Source organism: Copidosoma floridanum, unplaced genomic scaffold, assembly GCF_036245765.1.
Source record: "Copidosoma floridanum isolate Cflo_tuat_1 unplaced genomic scaffold, Cflo_Japanese_pri ptg000020l, whole genome shotgun sequence".
Taxonomy (NCBI): Eukaryota; Metazoa; Arthropoda; class Insecta; order Hymenoptera; family Encyrtidae; genus Copidosoma; species Copidosoma floridanum.
This window is the reverse complement of record NW_028321897.1, coordinates 6,724,229-6,747,161: the sequence shown is the minus strand read 5'-3', so window position 1 is coordinate 6,747,161 and position 22,933 is coordinate 6,724,229. Positions and strand designations below refer to the sequence as shown.

The 22,933-nt window shown below is 39.1% G+C and overlaps 1 protein-coding gene across 6 annotated transcripts in view; it reads right to left on the bottom strand.

The window, feature by feature from the left end:
* Nucleotides 1-489: 489 nt before the first annotated feature.
* sxc (O-linked N-acetylglucosamine (GlcNAc) transferase sxc) overlaps nucleotides 490-22,933 on the bottom strand; it is a 45,448-nt gene continuing 23,004 nt past the window's right edge. For 5 of the 6 annotated variants that reach the window (XM_089593890.1, XM_014355811.2, XM_089593889.1 and 2 more), the window contains 7 exons: nucleotides 4,788-4,877; nucleotides 4,466-4,646; nucleotides 3,315-3,917; nucleotides 2,721-3,235; nucleotides 2,166-2,625; nucleotides 1,712-2,088; nucleotides 490-1,644 (listed from right to left, as the gene is read on the bottom strand). In XM_089593890.1, the coding sequence (XP_089450016.1) occupies nucleotides 1,449-1,644; nucleotides 1,712-2,088; nucleotides 2,166-2,625; nucleotides 2,721-3,235; nucleotides 3,315-3,917; nucleotides 4,466-4,646; nucleotides 4,788-4,877 (2,422 nt within the window). In that variant the 3' untranslated portion in view covers nucleotides 490-1,448. Of the gene's footprint in view, nucleotides 1,645-1,711; nucleotides 2,089-2,165; nucleotides 2,626-2,720; nucleotides 3,236-3,314; nucleotides 3,918-4,465; nucleotides 4,647-4,787; nucleotides 4,878-6,379; nucleotides 6,574-12,857; nucleotides 13,031-22,933 lie in introns of those variants that run through there. The other variant, XM_023391578.2, reaches the window with a different exon arrangement.

Here is a 22,933-nt window from a genome sequence, read left to right as displayed (position 1 = left end):
ACGAGCCTCGTTGCTTCTGTTGCGCAAAGCGTTTAGAATTAGGTGGAACTGAATTTAGAAATCAAGCCGAGCTTTGCGAAGCTGTTGGAGCTTGTGGCGGCATCTGAGCTTTTTCTCCGGTAGGTAACTCGGTTCGCTCGCTGTCGCGGAATATGTACACCGCGCTGCAGGTTTTTTACTTGTCGGTATACGTACATCGCAAGTGAGCTTCGAACGATAAACGCTTACTTCATTTCAAATTTTCTTTTCCTCGCTGGATAATTTTGTGATTCTTTGTATCGTTTGAGCATTTTATATACGATTATAACATCAAAGCCTGATGATTTAAATCATTTTACGCAGCATAAAGTATTTTTCTCCACCCAGGAAGGAAATTTCCTACAACGGTATGGAAAAAAAAAATGTACAAGTATTGCTTGTATATCAGTGCAGACTGCGGAAGTGGGTAACGTTACGATAAGATATAGTGAAATAACGGTGAAAAAAACCTTAAATACGTACTATTTTTATTTTCTAAATTTACATACTATACGACTTATCCGTAACATTCCACACGCTTCTTTCGATCTTGACTTAAACTAAATAACTATAAACGAGATTAAAGTAACTAGCATCTTTTTTTTTTTTTTTTTTTTTTTTTTTCAATATTTACAAGGTGTATTGATAAATCGTTCAGCAATTGATACAATTAAAGTAACTCCATCATCAATACGTACACATGTTATTGTAGCAAATAGAAACTGATTTTGTTTTTTGTTCTTTTTTTCGGTGCGGTGTCACAATCGTATAGTTTTCAGTTTGATAATTTTGCACAAAGCATTTTGCGTTTGTACGGTTGAAAAGAAAAATTTTACGAACCACTGTTACAAACCCTGCAAAAGGGTCGATCAAATGTGATAACAAAAAATTCGCGGCTCATTATTATGCGTGAAAAACAAAAAAATGAGAACGTATGTTTTCTCAAGTTGGAACAAAAAAAATCAAATGAATTTGTCTTCTAGTTCATTAGTTTTGGCATATTTTATGCACTGATCATAAATATTGTCTTACATACGCACGGTAATATCTGAAGGGCTTCGTCGCACGAACGTCTCTTGAGTTTTGCAATAACCATTAGCTCGTCGATTGTCCATCAAAGGAGTGAGTGTTTCAGACCCCTAAGACCGATCTCGTTTGATAAAATGATGATAACGAAAAATTAGTCTCGCTCAACTAGTTCAAGTTTTTTCTCACAAGTTGATAATAAATAAAGTACAATTACATGAAAGCCTTAAAAAATACAGGCTTCGCGTACTTTATTCAATACTAAGGATTCATAAAAAAGTAGAATTTGTCTGTCTTGTCGGTTTTTACCGTAGCTAATACAAAGATAGAGAGTTAAAGAGAGAGAAAATATGAACGAGCTTCGGAGATCAAGCAGCCACTCGTGCCGCATCACGTTAAAAAATTTAAGAGATCGTCGTCTCGTTATGACTCTGTTTGTCTGACTTATCAATCGCTGATACGTGATCTGGCTTCTCACCTCGCGCGTAACGTTCCCACATCTTTTTGTACAGCATTTCCATACCAGCTGCGTACATCTTGCAATCGAACAATGGACTGTCCGTTCGTGCATCCCAGACTTTAGCTCGGATGGCTTTCAAGCTAAAAATAAAATATCACATTAGTAAGTTAAGTTGAAAAAAACACAAAGAGATTTTTCGGTACTTACTATTCTCTGTCGGTTCCCAATCTAACGGCGATATCCTGATATTCTTGCCTAGTGCGCGCCACCAGCTCTGGACAACCGAGAGTATTGAGCTGACTGGCGGCTACTCGCGAGGCCAATGTTTCACCTGGCAGCGTGACCACGGGCGTCCCTGTCCACAGAACGTCCATGCTAGTTGTGTGTCCGTTGCACAACGGTGTGTCTAGACAGACGTCAGCCAGCTGACCGCGACGAACGTGTTCTTCTTTGGCTGCAACGTTGCTGAAGAGAATACGGCCTGGAGCGAGGCCGAGTTGTTGAGCGGTAGCTTGAAGATTTGGCTCACCCACTGCCGGAAAACGCAGGAGCCACAGTACGCTATTTGGCACGTGTTTCAGGATCTGTACAAATGTTATCAATTTTAATCGAGGTTCTTCAACAACCAACAAACAATTATTTTCCAAGAGAATATGCTTACATGTGCCCACATGTGAAGAGTAAGTGGATCAATCTTGTAAAGTTGATTAAAGTTACAGTAAACAACGGCGTCCTCGGGCAATCCATACTGTTGCCTTGTCGTAATGACGATATTCTGCGGCACTTCCTCTCCCGTGGCTGTCTTGGTATTGACCTGAGTCGTGGCCATTCCATTCTGGACCAGAACACCGTTGACCGACATTTGGCACTGCCCCGAGGCTATCATAGTCTCGATGGGGGTGGTTGTCGGCAACTCGGCCACCTTCATCGAAATTTCGACTGGTTTACTCCTGGATTGGCCTTCTGGAACTATAACTTCCTTAATTTCTTTGACAAGAGTATTTTCGATCATAGGCGAAAGATCTGTAGCATTGATGACTGCCACGTTATCGGCTAATTTGCTGCCTTTGTTGAGTTTGTCGGTCAAAATGAGGCGTTCCTTCAAATGTGGGAACATTTGTCTGAAAATAATGATGCATTGATTAAAAAAAAAACTGTCTACCTTTTAAACTCAACTGAAATTCTCGACATGGAAAAGAATAAGAAAGACACTAACTTGTGATCTCCAATGAAGAAGGTGTTGGGCATGTAAGCAAGCTTCTCGCTGTACTGGCTGGCTAACTCAATCGGCGAAGTTACCTCATCCGTGATGAGATAATCCATAAAACTAGCTCCCGATGTACCAGGATAACCGAGCCACATGACCTGGATCGGCGCAGGTTTCAGGGCAAATATTTCGTTCCTCGCTCCCTTGGTGTAGCCATTCATGTTCACCAGAATGTGAACTCCGTCGGCATTGATGCGATCCGCAGCCTTGCCGTTGCAGGGAATTTGCGAGAGATCGATAAAGTGATCGGTTTCGCGAGCGATCTTGCCACGGAAGGTTGTGCCGTCGTCGGAGCTCAGTGCGTAGCAGAATATCTCGACCTTGTTGCGATCGTGCAGACCTGGGATCGATTGCATCAGGTGTGAGGTTGGGTGATTACCAAAGTCCGAGGACACGTAGCCGATCTTGAGACGTTGGCCGGAATCCCTTGGAAACTTGTACGGCTGTTTGTGCAGCACATGGATCTAAAAGAAAAATGTATCGATCAGTTGTGTCCTGAATTGCCGAAATCCATATCAAATGATGCTCGGAATAGCCAAGTACCTTCTCGATGCACAGATTGGCGTGTCTCGCGGCAATGGCCTTTCTAAATTCGTGCGATAGCGGGTAGAGCATGGAATGGTGCGGGTGCACGCTAGGCAGGCGATTCTTGTCCAGCTGTTCGGCAACGATGGACACGAGTTTCTTCATCCTGGCCTCGTAGTCCGTCCAGTCGCACACAATCTGCAGGCAGTGGGCCAAATTGCAATACGCGTCTGGAAAATCGGGCTTGAGCTTTAGGGCCGTCCTGTAGCTCTGAATCGCCTCGGGTATGTTGCCCGAGTCCTTGTGTATCGAAGCGAGGTTCGAGTGCGCGTCCGCGAAGGCCGGATTGATCTGGATGGCGCGGCTGTAGCACTGAAGGGCCCCTTGGACGTCTTGCATCTCCTTAAGGGTGTTGCCCATGTTTGAGTACGCGTCCGCGAAGGATGGCTGGATGCGAATCGCCTCCTTGTAATGCATCAGGGCTTCGTTGAGTTTGCCCTGTTGTTGGAGAACGGACGCCAGGTTGCTGTGAGCCGCTGCGAATTCCGGGAACACTTCCAGGGCCTTTAGGTAGAATCGCGTGGCTTCCTCGATGTAGCCCTGTTCTCGTTTTATGTTGGCCTGTAGAGGTATAAGTACATTAGATGATTACGATGATTACACGGAAATTTCGGCTCATCAGTTTTTGTTCTCGCGATCATGTGTACTCGTAAAAAGAAAAGAATTATCGGGGTTGAGGCCATCATACTTATCGTGACACACGAAAGTGAATGAATTTTTTTTTTTCTTTTTTCGTTTCAATTGTTATGTCAAAAGAGTCATTTGGTACACGCGAAAGAGCGAAACTAAATATTGAACGATGGCTGTAGAAATACGTAAAGAAAGGACGTTCACGTACCACGTAAGGGATAAAAATTTTAAATTTATTAATATATTATCGACCACTCTGGTAAATTTTTTATGAAGCCCCAAGGTTGTATGAACGAAAGTATTATTAAGTACGACGGGCAATTGTTTTTATTATTATATTTTTATAGACGAGCGCTCTGAATTATTTAACAAATTGTTCTTCCTTTCGCATGGGTGTACCAAAACGTGCTCACAATGTCACGAAAATGGTCTCAAGCCACGTTATTGCCGTAAGGTGTGGTATACAAGTATGTACTGACCAAATTGTTGAGGGAGTCGGCGTGGGTCGGGCACAGCCGGAGCGCGGTGTTGTAGCATTCCTCGGCCTCGGCCACCTGACCCTTTTCCTTGAGCGCGTTCGCCAGGTTGCAGTAGGCATCCGGGAAGTTTGGCTGGAGCTCAATGGCACGCCGATATGTGTCGATCGCAAGGTCGATGAGCCTACAATTAGACAAGTACCATTCATGATTTGCTCGCCAAATTTGAACGAATATTCCTTCGACACTATAAACTGCATTAAGAACAATTGTACAGTGCACTAGTTGACTGTATCGTGAAAGGAGAAAAAATATATATACTCACCCCTGTTCGTAGTAAACGCAAGCCAAGTTGCCGTGAACGACTGCATTGTTGGGGCTGAGATTGAGCGCGCGCAGGTAAGCGGCAACGGCTCTGTAAACGACAACCATCGAGAAATTAGCTTCAAACATTCAATGAGCCCTCGCGCATTTGCAAGTGGCGAGAAGTGCGCTTCCAGCACTGATTGCTCTTTTTGTTTTTGTATTCAAGTCGAATCGTTATTTTTTTATGTGAAAAAAAAAAAAAAATCTTCTGTACCATTTACAAATTTTTCTGGGACTATTGTAAGAGTTATTCTCTACCCGAGTGATCAGTAGGAACTTTTCACCCTGTATCGATGAAAATTTAAAAACTCAAGTATCTTATCAATAATCATACTGAGAAGATAAAAGGGTCGATATAACATTGTTTAGCCAAAACTGAAAGTACACATCTGAAATTCCTTTAATTAGAATTAAACGTAAAAAAAAAAAAAATATCCAGTTTATTGACATTAAGCACCAATGGCACTGTGAGAAGGAACTAATAAAGCACGGGACAAGATAATTAACTGTCGGGAATTTCGGCTGGCACGTTGACAAAAATTCATTTGACGTCAGACTATAATCGCCTAATTAAAATTGATAAAAAAGAAAAACAATGTATTCTTGAAAAATTATTACGTTTTATAGAGTTTTGCTTAGCACATTTTTTTCACAATAAAGCTTGTCATACAGTATTTGAACAAATATTTAAATACTTTAAACACTTTTTTCTCCCTAAAAAATATTTTTACAAGTACAGTGTTATGATAATAACATACGTTATTTTTAGAAAAACTTTGTAGTGCAAAGTATTTGAAAAAAAAAAGGTATTCATACCAAAGTCCGTCAACACGTAGTTCCAATCAATATTAGGTCAGACATTTTTACAGACGAAGGTTTTTTTGTTACGGTGATGCCATAAGCCCCAGGTTTTTCTTAGTCAACTAGTCTTAAACAGTATAAGAAAAAGTGTACCTATTCTGATGCTTGTGGTGCTTCAAGCTCAGCAATAAAATTGAAAAGGAAACCTACCCCGACAAACGGCACTCGAACCAAAAGGACACCGAAACAAAGGAAATTTCGATGGCTTTCGATTGCTCCCGCACAGTAAACAGAGCAAGTGCACGGAAAAAGAAACAAGACATTCCTGCTATATTTATTACCACCGCAAGGAAGCAAATCCCATTTGGCTATGAGGGCAATTTCAAATTAAAATCCTTTTACGGATTTATGTGGTCGCGTCGGAGGTTCTATTTTAACTTGGGTATAGGGATTTAAACATTTTTAAGAATTTCTAAAAAATTTTCTTCAACGTACCGCTAAATCTCTCCGCGATTATTAAGTTTTCGCACGCAATTTACGACCACAATTTCGAAAACTGCACTGCTCGTTTTTCTTTCCTTTCTGGTAAGTTTCTAAAGTGGCCTAGAAACTACGGTCTTGAAAAAATACTTTTAAAATAAAATTCCCGTCGTGCCGCATTACGTACAACATTTGAAAAAAAAACCTATTTTTTTTTCTTTCGTTTTTTAAATAAAAACAAAAATCCAGCATCAGCCACGCACGCACTACCTCTTGATCCAAGACTTGAGCCAGTCAATGCATCCAGCTGGCGGCCGTCGAGCTACGGTGTTCTCCAGCTGCAGTCGCAGCGTGGGGGCTAAGCTCGTCGAGGGTGAGATCACTGTGTAGACGATGACGCACTGGTACTCCATCCCTCCATCGCTGAGCTAGCTCCCGAAATTTTTTTTCCCCCAATTTGGTATCTATAAAACCCGGCTCGCTGAGCAATGAAAAAAAAAAAAAAAAAAAAGTACCTACGCAGAGTGATCTATGCGCAAGTATTTTTTTTTTATTCTTTCACGACCAACGTGCAAAAGACGGCTCCAATATTGGGAAAAGTTTTTTGGCAGCGCTAACTTGACTTGGGGTGTATTTTTTTTTTTTTTTTTTTTTTTTTTTTTTTTTTTTTCTTAATGGCGCAAGTGCGTGGGTGGGCGAGTGTTTTATTCCGAACGTGCGTTCTTTCGAAGCCAAGAGATAGATTTCTTACTTTGCGCAAGCGGAATAACTTTGGCAAACTCTACGAGGCATTTGGGTTTCGGGCTTTTGCAAAATTAATTATTCATTCGGGCTCCACTTTGAATTTATTTAGTACTTTGGAACTTTGGGTTACTCGTGCAATAATCACGTTTTTTGTTTTTTTTTAATCCAACAAGCGCTTACACGTTGAAAATTGACTTAGGATAAGCGAACTTTTAGTTTTACTCATCTTCCGTATACTTTATACCAATAGCTTACTGAGACCTACGCAGATTTTAATATACATTGAAGTTTAACTATAATTTTTAAAAATCGTCCAATTTGACTTTAACCAAAAAAAAATTATTAATATCGAAAAATATTAATACAGACGAAAACTGTTTAGTTTAATTTTCAAAGATGAATTAGTCGATAAACTACTATAGCTGCGCGCAATTTATAAAAATTAAAAATATTTATTACGAGTTTCAAACGTAATTGCCAATTACCAATTTCATTTTTCATTTCATTTCATTTTCCAAAAAGTTTTATGAGTAAACGTGACGTGAATTAATTATACTTTAATTGAATTATTCGAAACAGCGAATTTCTTCGTCACCGTCGGAGTGATTATTTATTTATATATTTATTTAAAGTAGCTGCCTAGCGGACTCGAGACTTAAAAAAAAAATATTTTAACGAGCTGTCAGTTGCACGTGTTTATAAAAAAAGTATATATATACATATATTTCTCGAGCACGTGTATGGGTACGAATACGTATAAAATTGATGGTGTAAAACAAGTTATTCGACCAAAATATCTCTGAGAAGGAGAATAAAATTGCTCGTTATGGCACTTCAAGAATATTCGCGTTGTGCGTGATACTTGAAGAAATAATGACTACAGGGGTTCGACCTGCCTTGGAAATAGGTACTTTCGGTAAAATATCTGGAATTTTCCTACAACTCGGATGAAAAGAAAAAACAGAAAGATTCTCCCGATGGTTGCGCAGTTCCACCCAAACGCACCACCGTACACGTAGAAAAAGAGATATTTACCCAAACACACTTTCATTACTCTCCTCGCAAATAGGTATACACTGCGAGGGGAAAAAAACAAGACGACCGCGTCGTCTAGACACTGGCCTTAAAATTCACGAGCGCATAGTCCCGTGTTATCTTATCCAATCTACGCTTCGGTTATTTCTTTTTTCCACATACACAATCAATCAGTCTTTCGAGAAAAAAAAAAAAAAAAAAAATTGGAGGGCACCTGCTCGCAGAACTCCTTAAACAAAAAAGTACACAAGCTCTTAGCTCTCATCTAAAAGGTTTTCTACGTTCAACTCCGAGGGGAATTTCCACGCCCTTTTCCTTCGGGAGAAAAGCAAATTCCGTCCCCTTCTTATCTACGATCCCGTTCACGTCGGGCGCCTCCTCTTTGTGCATGCAAGAACGATAACCCCCCGATCGAGCCTCCCTCCGTTCTTTTTTCCCTGCAGTCGTCGCCAACGCCGAGTTAGCGCGTGTTTTTCTTATCCCCGACCTTTTTCCGCGCTGCACTTGTCAAAACAAAAATATATTCGTCGCTTCGCGCGACAATGACAGGTACCACGTGACTCCTGCTGTTACATTCTTTTGGATTGTTTTGTCACTCCCTACTTTTTGTTGAGCGCACATATAGTCACATACTAGGTCAGTTTCAGCTAATTGGGACAAATTTTGCGGAAGACACGTATAACCAATTTTATTTTCCTTCTCAACTCTACTCGTCACAGAAGAAAATTCCTTCGTTTTCTGAAGGCGAGGGGATTTTTATGGGCATGGAATTTCTTAGATTCCTCAGCAAAATTGCTATGTGTTAGCGCAAAGGATGAGAGGGAAAGAAAAATCATAATTATAAGACCAATGAGCTCAACTAATTATTATACCGAATACTACAAATCATTTAAACAAATGCATAAATTTCTTTTGCAATAAAATTGAATTGATCATAGTCGTTCCAACAAGTAAATAGTTAAAAAACAAAACGTAATTTCCCTTTTCACAAATAAAGTTGGACATGCCAATTTGCACACATGGTATACACTTGTAATTCCTGAATGATTTCATGAGTTTTTGATTCATGCACACACACATAAATGAATTTAAATTTATTTCACCGAGAGATGGTGCAAATACGTTGCATTCGATTAGGTAGATGGAGCTTTTTTAAAAAAATCCATCGATAATCGGGCACGATTTTCATCCTCACGAATCGTTTATTAAAACTGCAAACTGCCGCGGGTAAAAGACGCTCGATTAGCGGAGATGGATATACGGTGTATCCGAGTACGTGCGATTGGAGTCTGCGCCCTCGAGAGATTACAGCCGGCAACTCGATCGGGCAGAATTTTCAGGCAACTGCAGTGACCCGCGAGGGAGAGATTGCCGGGGGCAAAGTATACCTGTCGCGGACAGCAGAAGTGTTTTGTTTATTATTTATTTTTTTTTATGGCTCCGCTAGCCATGAAACTTTGAAATTTGAGTCAAACAGATTTATTCTCTGCAATTTTTTAAGGTAACAACTCTGAGTGATTTTGACTTTTTGAAACCAAAACATCATCTAAAACAAACCGCAGGATAGATTCAAGCCAATCGCGTCACGAATAAAAAAAGCCATCATGATGAATGGCTATACAGTATAGCGTTACAATTGTAAAAATCCAAACAACGACAATGTCCAAATAGAGCAGCAACGCCCACCCACACAGATGTCCGAATCGAGCGAAACACCAACCGCCGGTCTGGATTCACGCACGTCAAGAGCAAAACGTGTGTGGCGTCGAAGCGCGGATTCTTCATTTGATGTATACTATTCGAAACCGCACGTGATGCACAGAGTCCTCCGCAAACTGCGCTTTGACCCCTGCAGCTCCCCGGTGTACATGACCCCCACGAATTTCGTCGTGAAATTAGAACGCTCGCGCGTGCGAAAATCTACCAAACTCCACGTGTGTACTCGTTTTAAATGCTAATGGGATTTTTATTCGGGAGCTCGTGAAGCAGGGCTTGGGTGAGTTTTTAAAAGGCATCGACGTGACTTTGTTAATTTAGCCTATTCGACCTTTTTTGGTGCCAGGTGGTGATGAACCGATCGAGATCAGGGGTGGCGTGTGATTTTTTTTTTTTTTTAATTAAAAGAGGGATCAGTGGAAATTTCATCAAGTGTTACTTGACAGCTATAGTATATAGACGGAAGGAAAGAAAACGTGGGGTAAGCAACCTTGGGGTGACTGTCGGAATAACGTCGAACGAGTGGGTGCACGGGCACCTTGACGTTACGTTGAAAGTTTTATCAGCTGCAACTTTTACTGTAAAACGTCATGGTAATTTTTTTTTTTTTTTTTTTTCTTCTTTTTCAATAGACAGTACGCAACGCGTTTGCCCTATTTTCTGTTGGTGCTGACTGTAAGGATGCTCTTTTTATCAAGTTTTGCAATTGAAGCTTACTTTTATAACTGTATCAATTTATGGCAGTAGAATAATAAGTTGCCACACAATATCTTCAAAGGGTGAGATCGTTGGGTATTCATTACAAATACAATGCAATGGAAATGTCGACATGTAGAGGTACATTGAACGTGTATTTGTACAAGAAGGATGTGTATTTTCAATGGAAATGCTCGATTTATCGAAAAATACAAGAATTTTCACCCGATAAAGGTAATAACACTGAATTATAAAATATCGAGTTACAATACGAGGGGTACAAGTTGTGTCAACAACCTCTTCGAGTGAGTTAGTCAGGTACACTTACAAAGGAAAGTCAAAGAAAAAACTGATCCTCAAGATAAATTATTATTGTTGACAGCTACCTCGCTTGCATGTAACATCGAAAGAAAATTGTCTGAAGCTTTGCAAAATAATTTTTAATATTTATTGACAGCTAGAAGCATCGAATCAGCCCAATTCAAATAGAAATATAATTTTTGAATACTTTGTGAATTTTCTTGTCAATTTTACGAGAATTTCATCGTCTAGAGGTAAAAAAATGAAGTATTGTTCGACTAATATTGCAAAATTTGTAAGAACGTACCAACGGTTGTACAAAACATATCTTCATTAATTCTCCCAACCACAGTTTATTTTTTTCCCCCTAAACTCGACCAAAACGGAGGAAAAAAATAAATTAGCCCAAGGACACATTAACGAAGACCTACATTCACGGGGCGTTACATGAATACGGAGAAGCAGTCGAGGAGCAGCAGGAACACAAAGGGAGGGGGGGGAAATAAATCGCATCACCGGTGCAGAGAACGGTAACGCGGTCCGAGTGAATTTTCCTCGCGGTTGCGGGGGAGGGGGGGGGACGTGTAAAATGCAATTTGAGGCAAAGAAAGCCTCAATTAAAACTTTTTCGAGCCTTTCAGCTCCTCGCGGCATGCAGGGTCGATTTCTATTACAGAGCCGCGCGACCGGCCTTAACTCCTCCCTTCTGCGAAAAGGGCGCCTTGCAGCCCGCGGTGAATTGAGTAACAAAGGCACCAACGGTAGCGCCAATTGTACGCTTCGACCGACTGAAGCGAACTTTGCAACTTTGGCTCGGATTTCTTTAATAAAGGCGCGCTGGACGGGCGTATAAGCGCGGAAAAGTCGGGTCGAAGGAAGAAAAGGGGGTTGGACGTAAGACGCGGGTATTGGCACGGGAAAGAAGCACGATCGCCCTTCAATGAAGTTCACTCGATGGTACTACGGTAAGGTATCGCGTGCCGGCTGAAACTGGATTGTGCGCTCTCCGTGGCTGTGATTTGTCGAGGGACCATGTACAGGGTATAGGGAAGCCGTAGGTGATGGACACACGAGTTATGAATTATATAGAGAACGATATGAGTGATAGGGTAAGTTTTTTTTTTTTTCGTTGACATCTTGCGTTTTATAAATTTGTTTGCAAAGTATCACATGTGTATGTCGAGTAGTGCATCATGCAGCCCCATATCGTACAGGTGTTGAAATAGCTTGAGGCGCTCTTTGTTTACACGCGTTTAGCCGATAAATTATTTGTTTACGTTTCGATTAATATCTTTTGAAGTTGTTATTTTTCGAGATGCTCATCCGTGGAACTAAGGCATGTGTATTTTTTTTCTTACAAATATAAATACCATACGCAGTTTTCCTCATGAGCTCGTAAACTGTTGAATAAACTCTCAAAAATATAATAAAGATTCATACCGATTACCACCTAATATTTGGTGTTTCCAAGTGCAAAGGCTTTCTTGTTTTTTTTTTTTTTTTTTTTCCTAAATAATATTACCGTGAAAATATACGAAAATTAATCTATCAACAACTTTATTCAAACTGTAGGAACTTTTTACCTCAAATTTTTTTACAAATAAAAAAACGAGCCTAAATTCATTGCTGTCCTTAAGAGCTTGTACTAAAAGTTGAAATAACACCAATATTTATAAAAGATCGCACAGTTTTTCGAGACTCTGAATACTTATTGTTGAAAGTTTCAGTGCTTTCACTGGATTTAGAAATAATCATTGAACCTCCTTGATTATGAGTAAAATGTTTTTGTTCTTGATCTTTCAGAGAGGACTATTCATTATTATTTTTTATTTGAAATAAACACGTAATACTCGTGTTTTTCACTTTTACATTCAAAGTTTTAAAAATACATGAATAAAATTTTACAAAAAGTAATGGTTAATCACATAAGCGACAACATTGGCGAAGAGAAATAAAAACTATACATTGTGCTACGGCGGCGCTTTTCATACTCTATCGCGACATAATCCGCGACATTGTATGCACCGGCACACCCCAATATTTTGTTCCGTTTATTCAGTGATTCCATTTAATTAAATTTCATGGTCCAATATTTACTGAGCAAAAAATCACGACCGATAAAAACTCCCTTTCGCACCCTACCTCCTTGCGTCACAATATTCCAGGACCATTCCCAAATCAAAAAAAAATCAACCCGCATCATGACGATTTTTGAAAAAACCACTTATAAAATGTTTTGTCACACTATATAACTCACTTCTCCACCTCGGATCAAACACAACTGCAGGCGAAGCCAAAACAAAGCGATCACAAACGAAAGTTCAAAGGACCGATTGAAAAACAACAAATAGGTGGGGGGTGGAGGGTTACCGACCTTCCAAAAGCAGCACGGAGATATGGGAATGCGGAATAAGGTAGCAATAATAAAAAAAAAAATAATAATAAATAAAATGAAAAAAAGCAATGGAAAATAAAAATAAAAAAAAAGGATAAAGATAGAGAGCTAAGAGGAGCGCGCGAAAGTTGGTCTATACGACGAAGCGCGGCGGACGCGGAGCTAAACACTACTGGAGTGCTGGCGCGCGGGAGTGGCCAACAGCGACAGCAGGGAAAGAAAGAGAGAGTATAGCGTAGCGCAGCGCGAGGAGGACAGAGAGAGCAGAGCAGAGCAGAACTCGAGGCACCTAGTGGCGGCGACGACCGGCTCTACGGCTATAGGTGCTACGACGACGACCGGGATGTCTCCCTTTGTCTCTCACCCACCCCTGGGTGCGTTACAACGGTTGCTAGGCGATTGCCCACTGTCGCCGTGGCGCCTCTACGAGGATTAGCTCACACTTATAATACACGCTTTGTTTTTTTTTTGCCGTTCGCGACTTGCACCTATGATACCGATTTCGATCTATACCGTTACGCGCTGCGAACTTGGATTGAACGTCGATCCGATATATTTAAGACGCGCAATTGGCCAAAGTTTCGATATTACGTGCACGAGCATTCATTAATCCAAGCACCATCGCCACGTGCCAAGCTGCTCTTAGTGCCCGTCATATAAGATTGAACTTGGCGCTATTGGGGTATAATTGGCACTTCGATTATGCGATTACCGATTATTATTTTTTTTTATTTGTTGATTCATCGCTACAGAGGTATGAACAGCGACCCCAAAATATTGCCGGTTATTTTGTGGTAAAGAAGATACATTGTTGCGTGTAAAAATAAGCAGTAACAACTTAGACGAATGTGTAGCTCGAAGCACAGGATATGTGTTGCAAAAATTTATTAGCTTCCTCATTATGCAATGAAGGTTTTGCGCCAAAGTTTCAAACAATCGTATGCCCAAATTTCTCCCCGATGACGATCTGGGGGGGAGCCAGCTGGGCTCGCGCGAATGGACGAAAATAACACGGAAGATAAATAAACGTGTCGATTTGACGCGCTAGAGCTATTAGCCGTCCCGAGTCTTGATACATTGCGACGCGATTTCGTTTCGAATTTCATCAGAAGTCGAGTAGTGCCTCGCGAAAGGATAAAGAGCTTGCAGCTCTTGTTTCCGACTGATTTTTGGAGAAATCAAAAAACTTTTTCCAATAGCCTTTGTCACACGAGAGGGTCACAGTCGGCAAACACTCTTGACTCTCGCCCTTTGGGGTATTATCGACGCATATCTGCGAAATCGTTGGGGTATAAGGAGGTTTACCAGGATGACCCTACGATTAACAGGACTTTTTACGACCAACCTGAGCGTTGTGATTGAGGAAACGGGTGATGAAAGTTTCTCGATCTGGGTTGCAGGGGGAAAGATTTTTTCTTCGCTATGAAGCTCAAGGTGAAAAGAAATGCAATTTGCGGGGAAAACGTTGGTGCTTGGTATTTGTTATTTACATTAGTCTTATAAAATATTAATTTTTAATATTTATATCGCGGTAACAAACCTATGTTATTTTATTTATTTACAAACAAAGTATTTTAAGACGTGTACCAGCAACCGTATCGTGTGAATTCTACCGTATGTGCCGTTGATATAGGTTGGGATATCTTCTTTCTTTTTGTCCATAAATAATCATCAAATAACAATTTTTCACTATTAATTAAAAATCACTAACTTTTTAGAAAGAGCCATAGGATTTAAATTGACACTAAATTATTTTGTTGCAAACTTATTTTTTTGCCGCGTACCTAACTTCTTATCACTCTTGGTGAAATTTTTTCTTCCCCTCAAATAATAATCAAAATGATTTACAAGTTGCATCAAACTGCGATGCAAATTATAAGTCGACGTGAGGTAAAAACAAAGTTTTTTCACCCGCTCGTATGATATTGAGTAATTACATTACAGCTGGGCTTCCTGTTCCAAAAAAAAAGGAGGGGCACTAATTGCACGAAAAAAAACCCTACTTCTATTTCTTTTGATACGTTACTATTTCTTGCGTACTACTTTCTTCGTAATCTGCTTATTTGCATGAATGTCGATCTCGGCAAATGGGTAAATTGCAGGCATTAATGGGGGAATCCTTTACACTCGTCGCTCAATTTTGCCATTGTATTAATCCTCGAAACATTATATATACCTCCTACATACGTTGTATTTTATTGTATGTACAATAAAAAATCTCGAATAAAGCTGGCTGAAGAAACAGTAGCACTGCAAGTTGGGGATGATTTTCGACATTCAGTGAAGCTTTATAAGTACTCGAACGCAAAGGTTGATGAAGAAAATGAACAAAATTTTGATTATGTACGCACTTCACACCTAACAACAATGCCACTGCTAACTTATATTTTTCTGCAACAGATTTGATAATAGGATCCGCAAAAAATTTTAATCACGAAACAAAATTGTATAATGGAAGGATTATGGTACACGCTTCACAATTATTCATCGAATCACATAAATTTTGCCACATCGTAGAACATTGAATAAAACGAAATCGGCTTAAAAGCGATTACAAATGCATATTATATAGGTATAAACGAAACTATCGTTAGTATAAGCACGAGTTGGCAAAAATGATTGGACGTCAATTAGTTATTATGACAATACGTCAACTCAATCAAAAGTATCAATTACTGCAATAACTCTTTTACCACCAGATACAAGAACTAAAGAGAGGAACTTTACAACAAATAGCTCGCTCTTACGCGTTAATATTCATTGATTACAACAGCATACCTAGAAGGTTTGAGTTTGACAAGAATATACTGCTCTGAAATTCATAAATCTTGTGCGTGGGATATGTTTTCTATGGGCCACTGCTAATTGCTAATGCCACTGCTAATACTTACGTAATGACTGAAAAATCGAATATAGGTTTGTTTATTGCAAGTTGCAAGTTACAAATAAAATATGCTAGAAGAACGTGAGATGGAATTAAAAACAAAGCCAATACCTACACAGGATAATCACTCATACTGAATCAAACTCGGGCCCAATAAATCCAAGATAATAAAAATGAAAATACATCACATTGGAGTAAAACGTCGTTTCTCTGGAAAGGCTACAGCCGCTAGTCAAGTGCGACATCAAATAAAATTCAAAGTGTAACTAAAAAGGGGGGGAGGGGAGGATCGAGGATGAGGTCTGATTTTCCGCTCGTCAGGGCGCGAGGCCAATTCGAAATGACAACGACGCCGTGTTGCTGCGTCACGTGCACGGGATACGCGCGAGGCCGATTTTCGAGTCGTAGGAGTGGAAAAGCGAGTCATACTCCCCGAACTCGTGTCAAAGATGTAAGGAAAAAGTTTGACGCGATTTTGCAACATTAATTTAAAATTCAAGGCTTCGCGAGAACTCGGGGGAGTGCACAACCCGGTCTCTCGCGAGTAGTGGAAAGAATTTTATTGCCAATCCCGAAAAAAAAAAAAAACTGAAGGAATTTTATTCCACAAAGTTCACGCGAAATCAATGTAAGGTATAGGAATTGGACAGCTAACAGAGAGAGAGAGAGCTCGGATGGCTATCCATTTAGCGTCTCGACAGCGAAATTTAATAAAAGACTTGAGTCGCAGCTCGCTTTTTTACTACCGTGATTATGTTTCATGAGATATATATGTATATCAAGGTTGTATACTATGCGAACGCAATTTGACGCGCCTCCTACTTTGCTTTGATTTAATTAAAGGGCCAATTTTCAATAACAATGTAGAAATAGTTTACACGGGGATGAAAACATGTTTTCCAGAATCCATTCGACGCAGCGGTATACGTACGAGTGACTTTCAGCCTCGTCGTGTTTTTCCGACCAAAGTACAGCGAAGCATAACTGCGGGAGGTCAGTTGGGGTGGATTTCGAGACGAGTGGATTGTATAGGAAGACGGACACAATGAGGAACTGATTGGTTGGCTGCGTATGATTGCCCTGCATACATCGGCATATGATACGATTAGGGCACCTGAAAACTATATGTTCAGTTTGAGTTCGTAACTAAAAGTGCTTGATTGACCCTCTCTTTGAGTGATAAAAAAAAAAAGAAAAAAAAACACGAAATGTATACTTATAGGTGTGAGCAGTGGAAAGCAACAAAAGTATCCGTGGTAACAATCAGAGGGTAGTTTTCACTCATAGAGCGGACCGTCTTGATTGAATATTGGATGATGCGTGTGAGCGATCAAAGAAGTTTGCAAACGAGGTTGCGCGTCGATGGGAATTCTCCAGCGTTAATTTATGCGACTGGAAGTTCAGCGTTTGGATATTGAAATTCCATATATCTCGGGTAACTGCATATGAATGATCAATTGTTCGTGCTTTCAATGAAAATCGCTAGAGTTATCAGTTTTCACGACGAACGAGCATTCATCGCGATCTTTGAAGTGGCGTACGCTACTCGATTTTTTTTGCAAAACTTTTAATTTAAACTTCAGTATGCGGCTTTTCGAAACGAGAAACTGGATTGGCTTTTCATCTCGCGAATAATTATACATTTCAGCCGTGACTACTTGATGGTAAAATTAAATTTTCCTACGCTTCGGGCGAAAAAAATAAACTGTAACTCTTGACGCTATTCGACGGATCTTTACTTACTCGCGATGGTAGAGAAAAATTAATTTAGAACAAAAAAAAGCTACAGCTTTGAAAAGAGGCAAAGTCAACGTTATCTATGGAGACTATACTAAAAGACGACGAGTGTCTATTATTAGCTGGATATCTTAAAACGCGTGGGTTAGCTAAAAAAGAAAAAAAAAAATTAAAGAGCGCCGCGTGATATTCAACGATGAAACAAACACTGGGAATAAGAGGAGTCCAGTGGGGATTCGATATTTATTCCGTTTGTGCTCCTCGTATGTATGTAGGGCGAGTTTGCCGCAGGAAATTTATTGCCACTGTTGTGACTCTCGAGAAAACCCTCAGGACAGATATGTTTTTTTTCGTTGCTCTGTTTTTCTCGTCTCTTTGCTTATTTTTGCCTCCGAACGGGCTGATTGAAACACCTTGCTCCCACGTGCAGATTTCTTTGTGTTCAGATACATATATCTTTGTATAACTTGAAACCCCAGAAATTTACATTTTCCGAATGCATACAAGACGAAGAAAATTGTTACAAGAATTTTTACCGTCATTTGGGACCTATTACAACAGGTTTTAGTATATTGTATTATATATAGAGGTAGTGTTTATCTTGAGCGTAAAAAGTAGTTCAAAACTGTCCTACCTAATTTTAAAAGTAGTCCAAGTGTTGACGTTGAAAATTCTTGTATCATTTACTCTTATACCTTAGTCAAACAAACTAATTTTTGCACGCACACATACAACGAACCAAAAATTTATTTCACCTCCAGGTGGTGCAAAGAAAAAATTTCATTGTTCGCAAATAATTGTCCATTTCACAGCTCGCGAGTACGAACTCACGTGGGGCAGTATTTAGAAAAACAGAATGGTGGGAGGGGAGTCCAAACATGCCAAAGAAACAGATGAAATGGCGCGCTAACGAGCACTCTTTCGGGGAAACAACGGAGAAAATAGGTGAAAAAAGAAGAAACGCTCGTCTGCCAACATCTGCAAAACTTTCGCGCTCACTGTCCGTTAGAGCAGCGCAGGCTTTTTTTCCTCTCCAACATCTACTCTCGAAAGCACTTATTCCCCGCCAAGGGAATCATCACCTGAGGGAGTTTATTATATTATGCGCCTCCGGTCTTTTCCACTTCCTCTTTCGACCTTGCATGCATTGTTAAAGAGCGCCCGGAAAAAAAGGAAAATTCTGCTTCCAAACCAACATTAATGCCTAATTTAAATTTAAAAAGTATCGGATGATTGACATCCTTGATCTCTACTCGACTAAGACTCACGTGAAAGTTAATAAAACAAACAAACGTCACGTTTAATAAATTTAATTGTTCGTACTTTTTTTATTCAGAACACGACATATTTTACAGCTGTTTCGGTACATGGTATATGCTTTTAAAATGTTTAGAGACTGCCAAACTGTATAAAATAAAACAACCGAAAATATATGAATTCAACAATAATGAGATTTATGTCTTTTAGGTCTCATTTGTACAAAGACTCTAATTTCCAACTGAATTTGGGAACAGTACCACAGCCCGTTTGTAGCGATGATTCACTCGTCCGACTAAACTCGAACTCTACTACTTACGCTTCATTTCCAGTGAAACGCGAAAAGAGGGAGACGCACGCGCGTGCTGGCAATCGGTTATTCAAGTTTCTTGGATTTTAGAGTTCTATGTACGTGCCCCGGCGGCAAGTGCTTATCGTTCATTTCCAGCCGCCCCAGAGGACTTGAATCGTGCCGCCTGTAGTTGCAACTTTGATTAAAAGTTACTGTGTAATCATGACTAACTGTGTTTTGTTGTCACGAATGCAGATATTTTTTTTATGCCTGCTCGTAGTTGTAAAACTCACGCACGATTTTTTTGGAATTTTTAACCCCTCTGTGACATTGGTCGTCATATTCGGTGTTACTGACGGCCATCATTGAAAATTTGAAACCCTTTTCAGGGTCTTTTCGGCGTAAGAGTACTTTATTAGATCCTTTAAAATCTCAAGTTGGTTAAATGCAACGTTAAAATTTTAAGGAATTTCATTACGGTATACGTATACTATAAAACTTACGAGAGACGATTAATTCATGTAAAATTTCAAGGGAGTACTCGTAAGGCGAGCTTTGAGGGACAGATAATTAAAAATCAACGCGTAGTTCTCAGGTAGTTAGGATAGGAGGAAGCACACGAATTTTCGCTCGGCTACTTTCTCCTAAACTCATTAGAAAGAAAAATGTTGTTAAAAAATATTTATTACTTGGTTCTACTTGAAAACTAAAAAAAAATTTATCGACATCTTGCGTTGAAAATTTTATTTCTATTATGTTTATAGTTGCATGATTTATCGACAGCCCGAGTGAAAAATGTTATTCAAGTATAAAAAAAATATTTTACCTCGTACTCCTTAAATAAATCATCATGTACGATTATACGTAAATATTGCATGTAACCTTGGTTCGTAAAAAACGCACTGGTGTATGACATAGGGGTTTAACTTTTATCGATTATACGGAAAAACACCGCACTGATATTTTTATTTTTACATGAACATGACACAAATGTTTCCGAAACGTAGCCTTTGTAAAATAAGTAGGATAATTTCAAATAAAGGTCTTTATTCGTGGTGTTATTAGTTCAGGCAGCGATCACGCGACCATAATACAAATCAAATTTGTGGAAGATTTAAATAAAAAAAAAATTTGTCGAAAGGAAATAAAATACTTATTCTTTGTTAACTCTCAATTCTAGTGAAAAAAAATAAATAAAAATAACAATAAATAAATACTATAAATAAAGCAATCACTGATACTAAAATAATTTTTGATGTTTAATAAATTATAATTAGGCAAAGTATTATAGGTAAATATTTCATTAATTAAAGATACAAGTATCGATGCAACTTTTAACTTTTGGATAAATATAATTTTATAATGACTTCACCATGTATTAAAAGTTTGGTTGAAAAAACAATAATAAATAAATTTTTTTTAAAACAAACAGATTTAAATAATTTATCAGTCAAGAGACTAGAAAATTGTTTTCTCGTAAACAATAAATGAACTCGAAAAAAAGCCTATTTCAATGTATAGAAAGGTAAAAAAAAACAACATATTTTCCCTTTTGCGTGCAATCTTCTAAAAGTTGCATAAAAGTCACGTAATCAACAAGATCGAAATAAAAGTAAAATATTCATTCGGTGCAACATAGTCTATATGCACGTCTGTTTGTTATTTCAGCCCGACAAACATGACACGTTTGCTCTGCGTTTTACTCGTTCCGTGTCCCATTTTTCCTGACCCTTGCACGTGTGTACAAGAAAAAAAAGGTTACATGTATTACCATAAAAGAAATCATTCGCCGAAAAACACGCGACGACGCACAAGACACATAACATATGAAAATGGTCTCCAACCTATAGACCCGAGAAACCATAATAATTTTTATAAGCCAATTTTCTAAGTGAAAAACAAATCACTACTATGCCTCTCACTCTTGGGCTTAAAGGGTCATCAAGATAAACCATCTCGAGCTGATCGACCGTAATATTATTAGCACGCAACGTACTTACACATATACGTGTACACGGCATAGGGTGCATTTTCTTTCATTTTCCATTTTCTCCCCTGCGTTCGTATCGATCACTACTCAGCTCCATATAAAGGGTATCGCAATATCCATCAGAGGTCGTGGAAACCATGTCATTGTAATGCACCTGGCCGCTACTTTAATGAACGCCAATGACATAAAGAGAATTGAAAAAAGAAAAAGAAATGATCGAAGAGACCCGTTTTTAGTACCCCTACCTATGCATTGTAAACACGCACCCACATTTTCCGGGAGCTTTTTAACTCTTTGGAAAATACAAGAGCGTACAAGGGAAGCGAAAAGCTTGGAAATGACTTATTAACGAGCAAACGTGCGAGTACCGCGTTTGTTGCTGTTTTATCATAAAAGTACACGAGCTTTTTTGCAGTTCGCTTCGCTCTTTAAACGTAGAGATTGTTACCGGTGGTTATTTTTTCAGTTATTTCTACTGGGGACTGCATACAAACTTTTTTTTATTCTTTATTTAAAAAAAAAAGTATTACTCCACGGGAAATAAAAAATGTAAATATTGTTTGACTCGTGACAATAACCAGTACCATCAAATTGGCGCTGGCGAATTACCCGAGCCAATTCAATTTCGCATAGACTTTAAAACTGCGTATCAAGAGTATGGCGATCGGCAGTTGATCAAACTATGCATAGGTGGTGAAAAAATCAATTTAAATTATTATATCGGATGATTTATCTCGTTTTAAAAAAGGGCGTAGACGAGTATCGAACCTAGCACCTTCGTATTAGGGGCACTGTACTTTAACCACTCGACTATAAATACGAGCGTCGTTCGGTGAGGTTGTATTTATATACTGTTGAATGAACTGTAGTTGTACGACGGGCTGCCTATAGTTGCGGGTGAAAAATTTCGTATTAAGATGGAGCAAATAAAATGCAGTTTTCGAGATTTTTTTAAGTAAATCCTGAAAATCGCATGTATTGGTTGATTAAATAATACGAGTCGATCATGTAAAATAATTTGACTCGTTTTTATCATCAAGATTCTCTTTGTTTTTATTAATTACTAGGGAGGCTCCAACAGATGCGCGTCAACCCTCAGTATCATCAAACGTTCATATTCTTGAATTATTAAAAAACGATTCAAGTAATTAGGGTTCTAAGACCAATCACTTTAATTGTTATTTTAGTCACCATTTTAACTCCTACTGATAAATTCTCCCACCATGAACAGCTTGGATCAATCAAATCTCGAATAAACAGGCTTCATCGCATGATCCATCAAATCTTTTAAAACAGGAAATTTACTATGGAAAAAAATAAATAAATAAATAATAGCAAAGTAAAATTATAAAAACATAGCGTTATAAAGGAACGCTGTACAAAAGCTGTCACCTCCAAGGCTCTTGGCTTTCAAGCTCTAAAAGTAAAAATGTCAAGCACAAAAAGCCGTGTAATTACTTTACCTCTCTATAAAAATACTTTTCGAAGCTCGTTCGTATACGGATATTACGAGAACAGAGCCGAGCTATGGGAAAAAAAAAAAAAAAAAAAAAAAAAAAAAAAAAAAAAGAAACTAGCAAAATAATAGTTGTTCCAGCGCCCGAATCTCCGACGAAGACCCATCAAGACCACGCGACGCCCTCGACATCTTTTGGGGGTGTGGGCCTCGTACGGCGTCGTAAACAGAGTCGAGCAAAAAGAAAAAAAGAGGGGGAGCGTATATACATGTACATTCTCCATAGCATCTTTCGGGAAAGCGCTTCTCGCCAAATTACTCG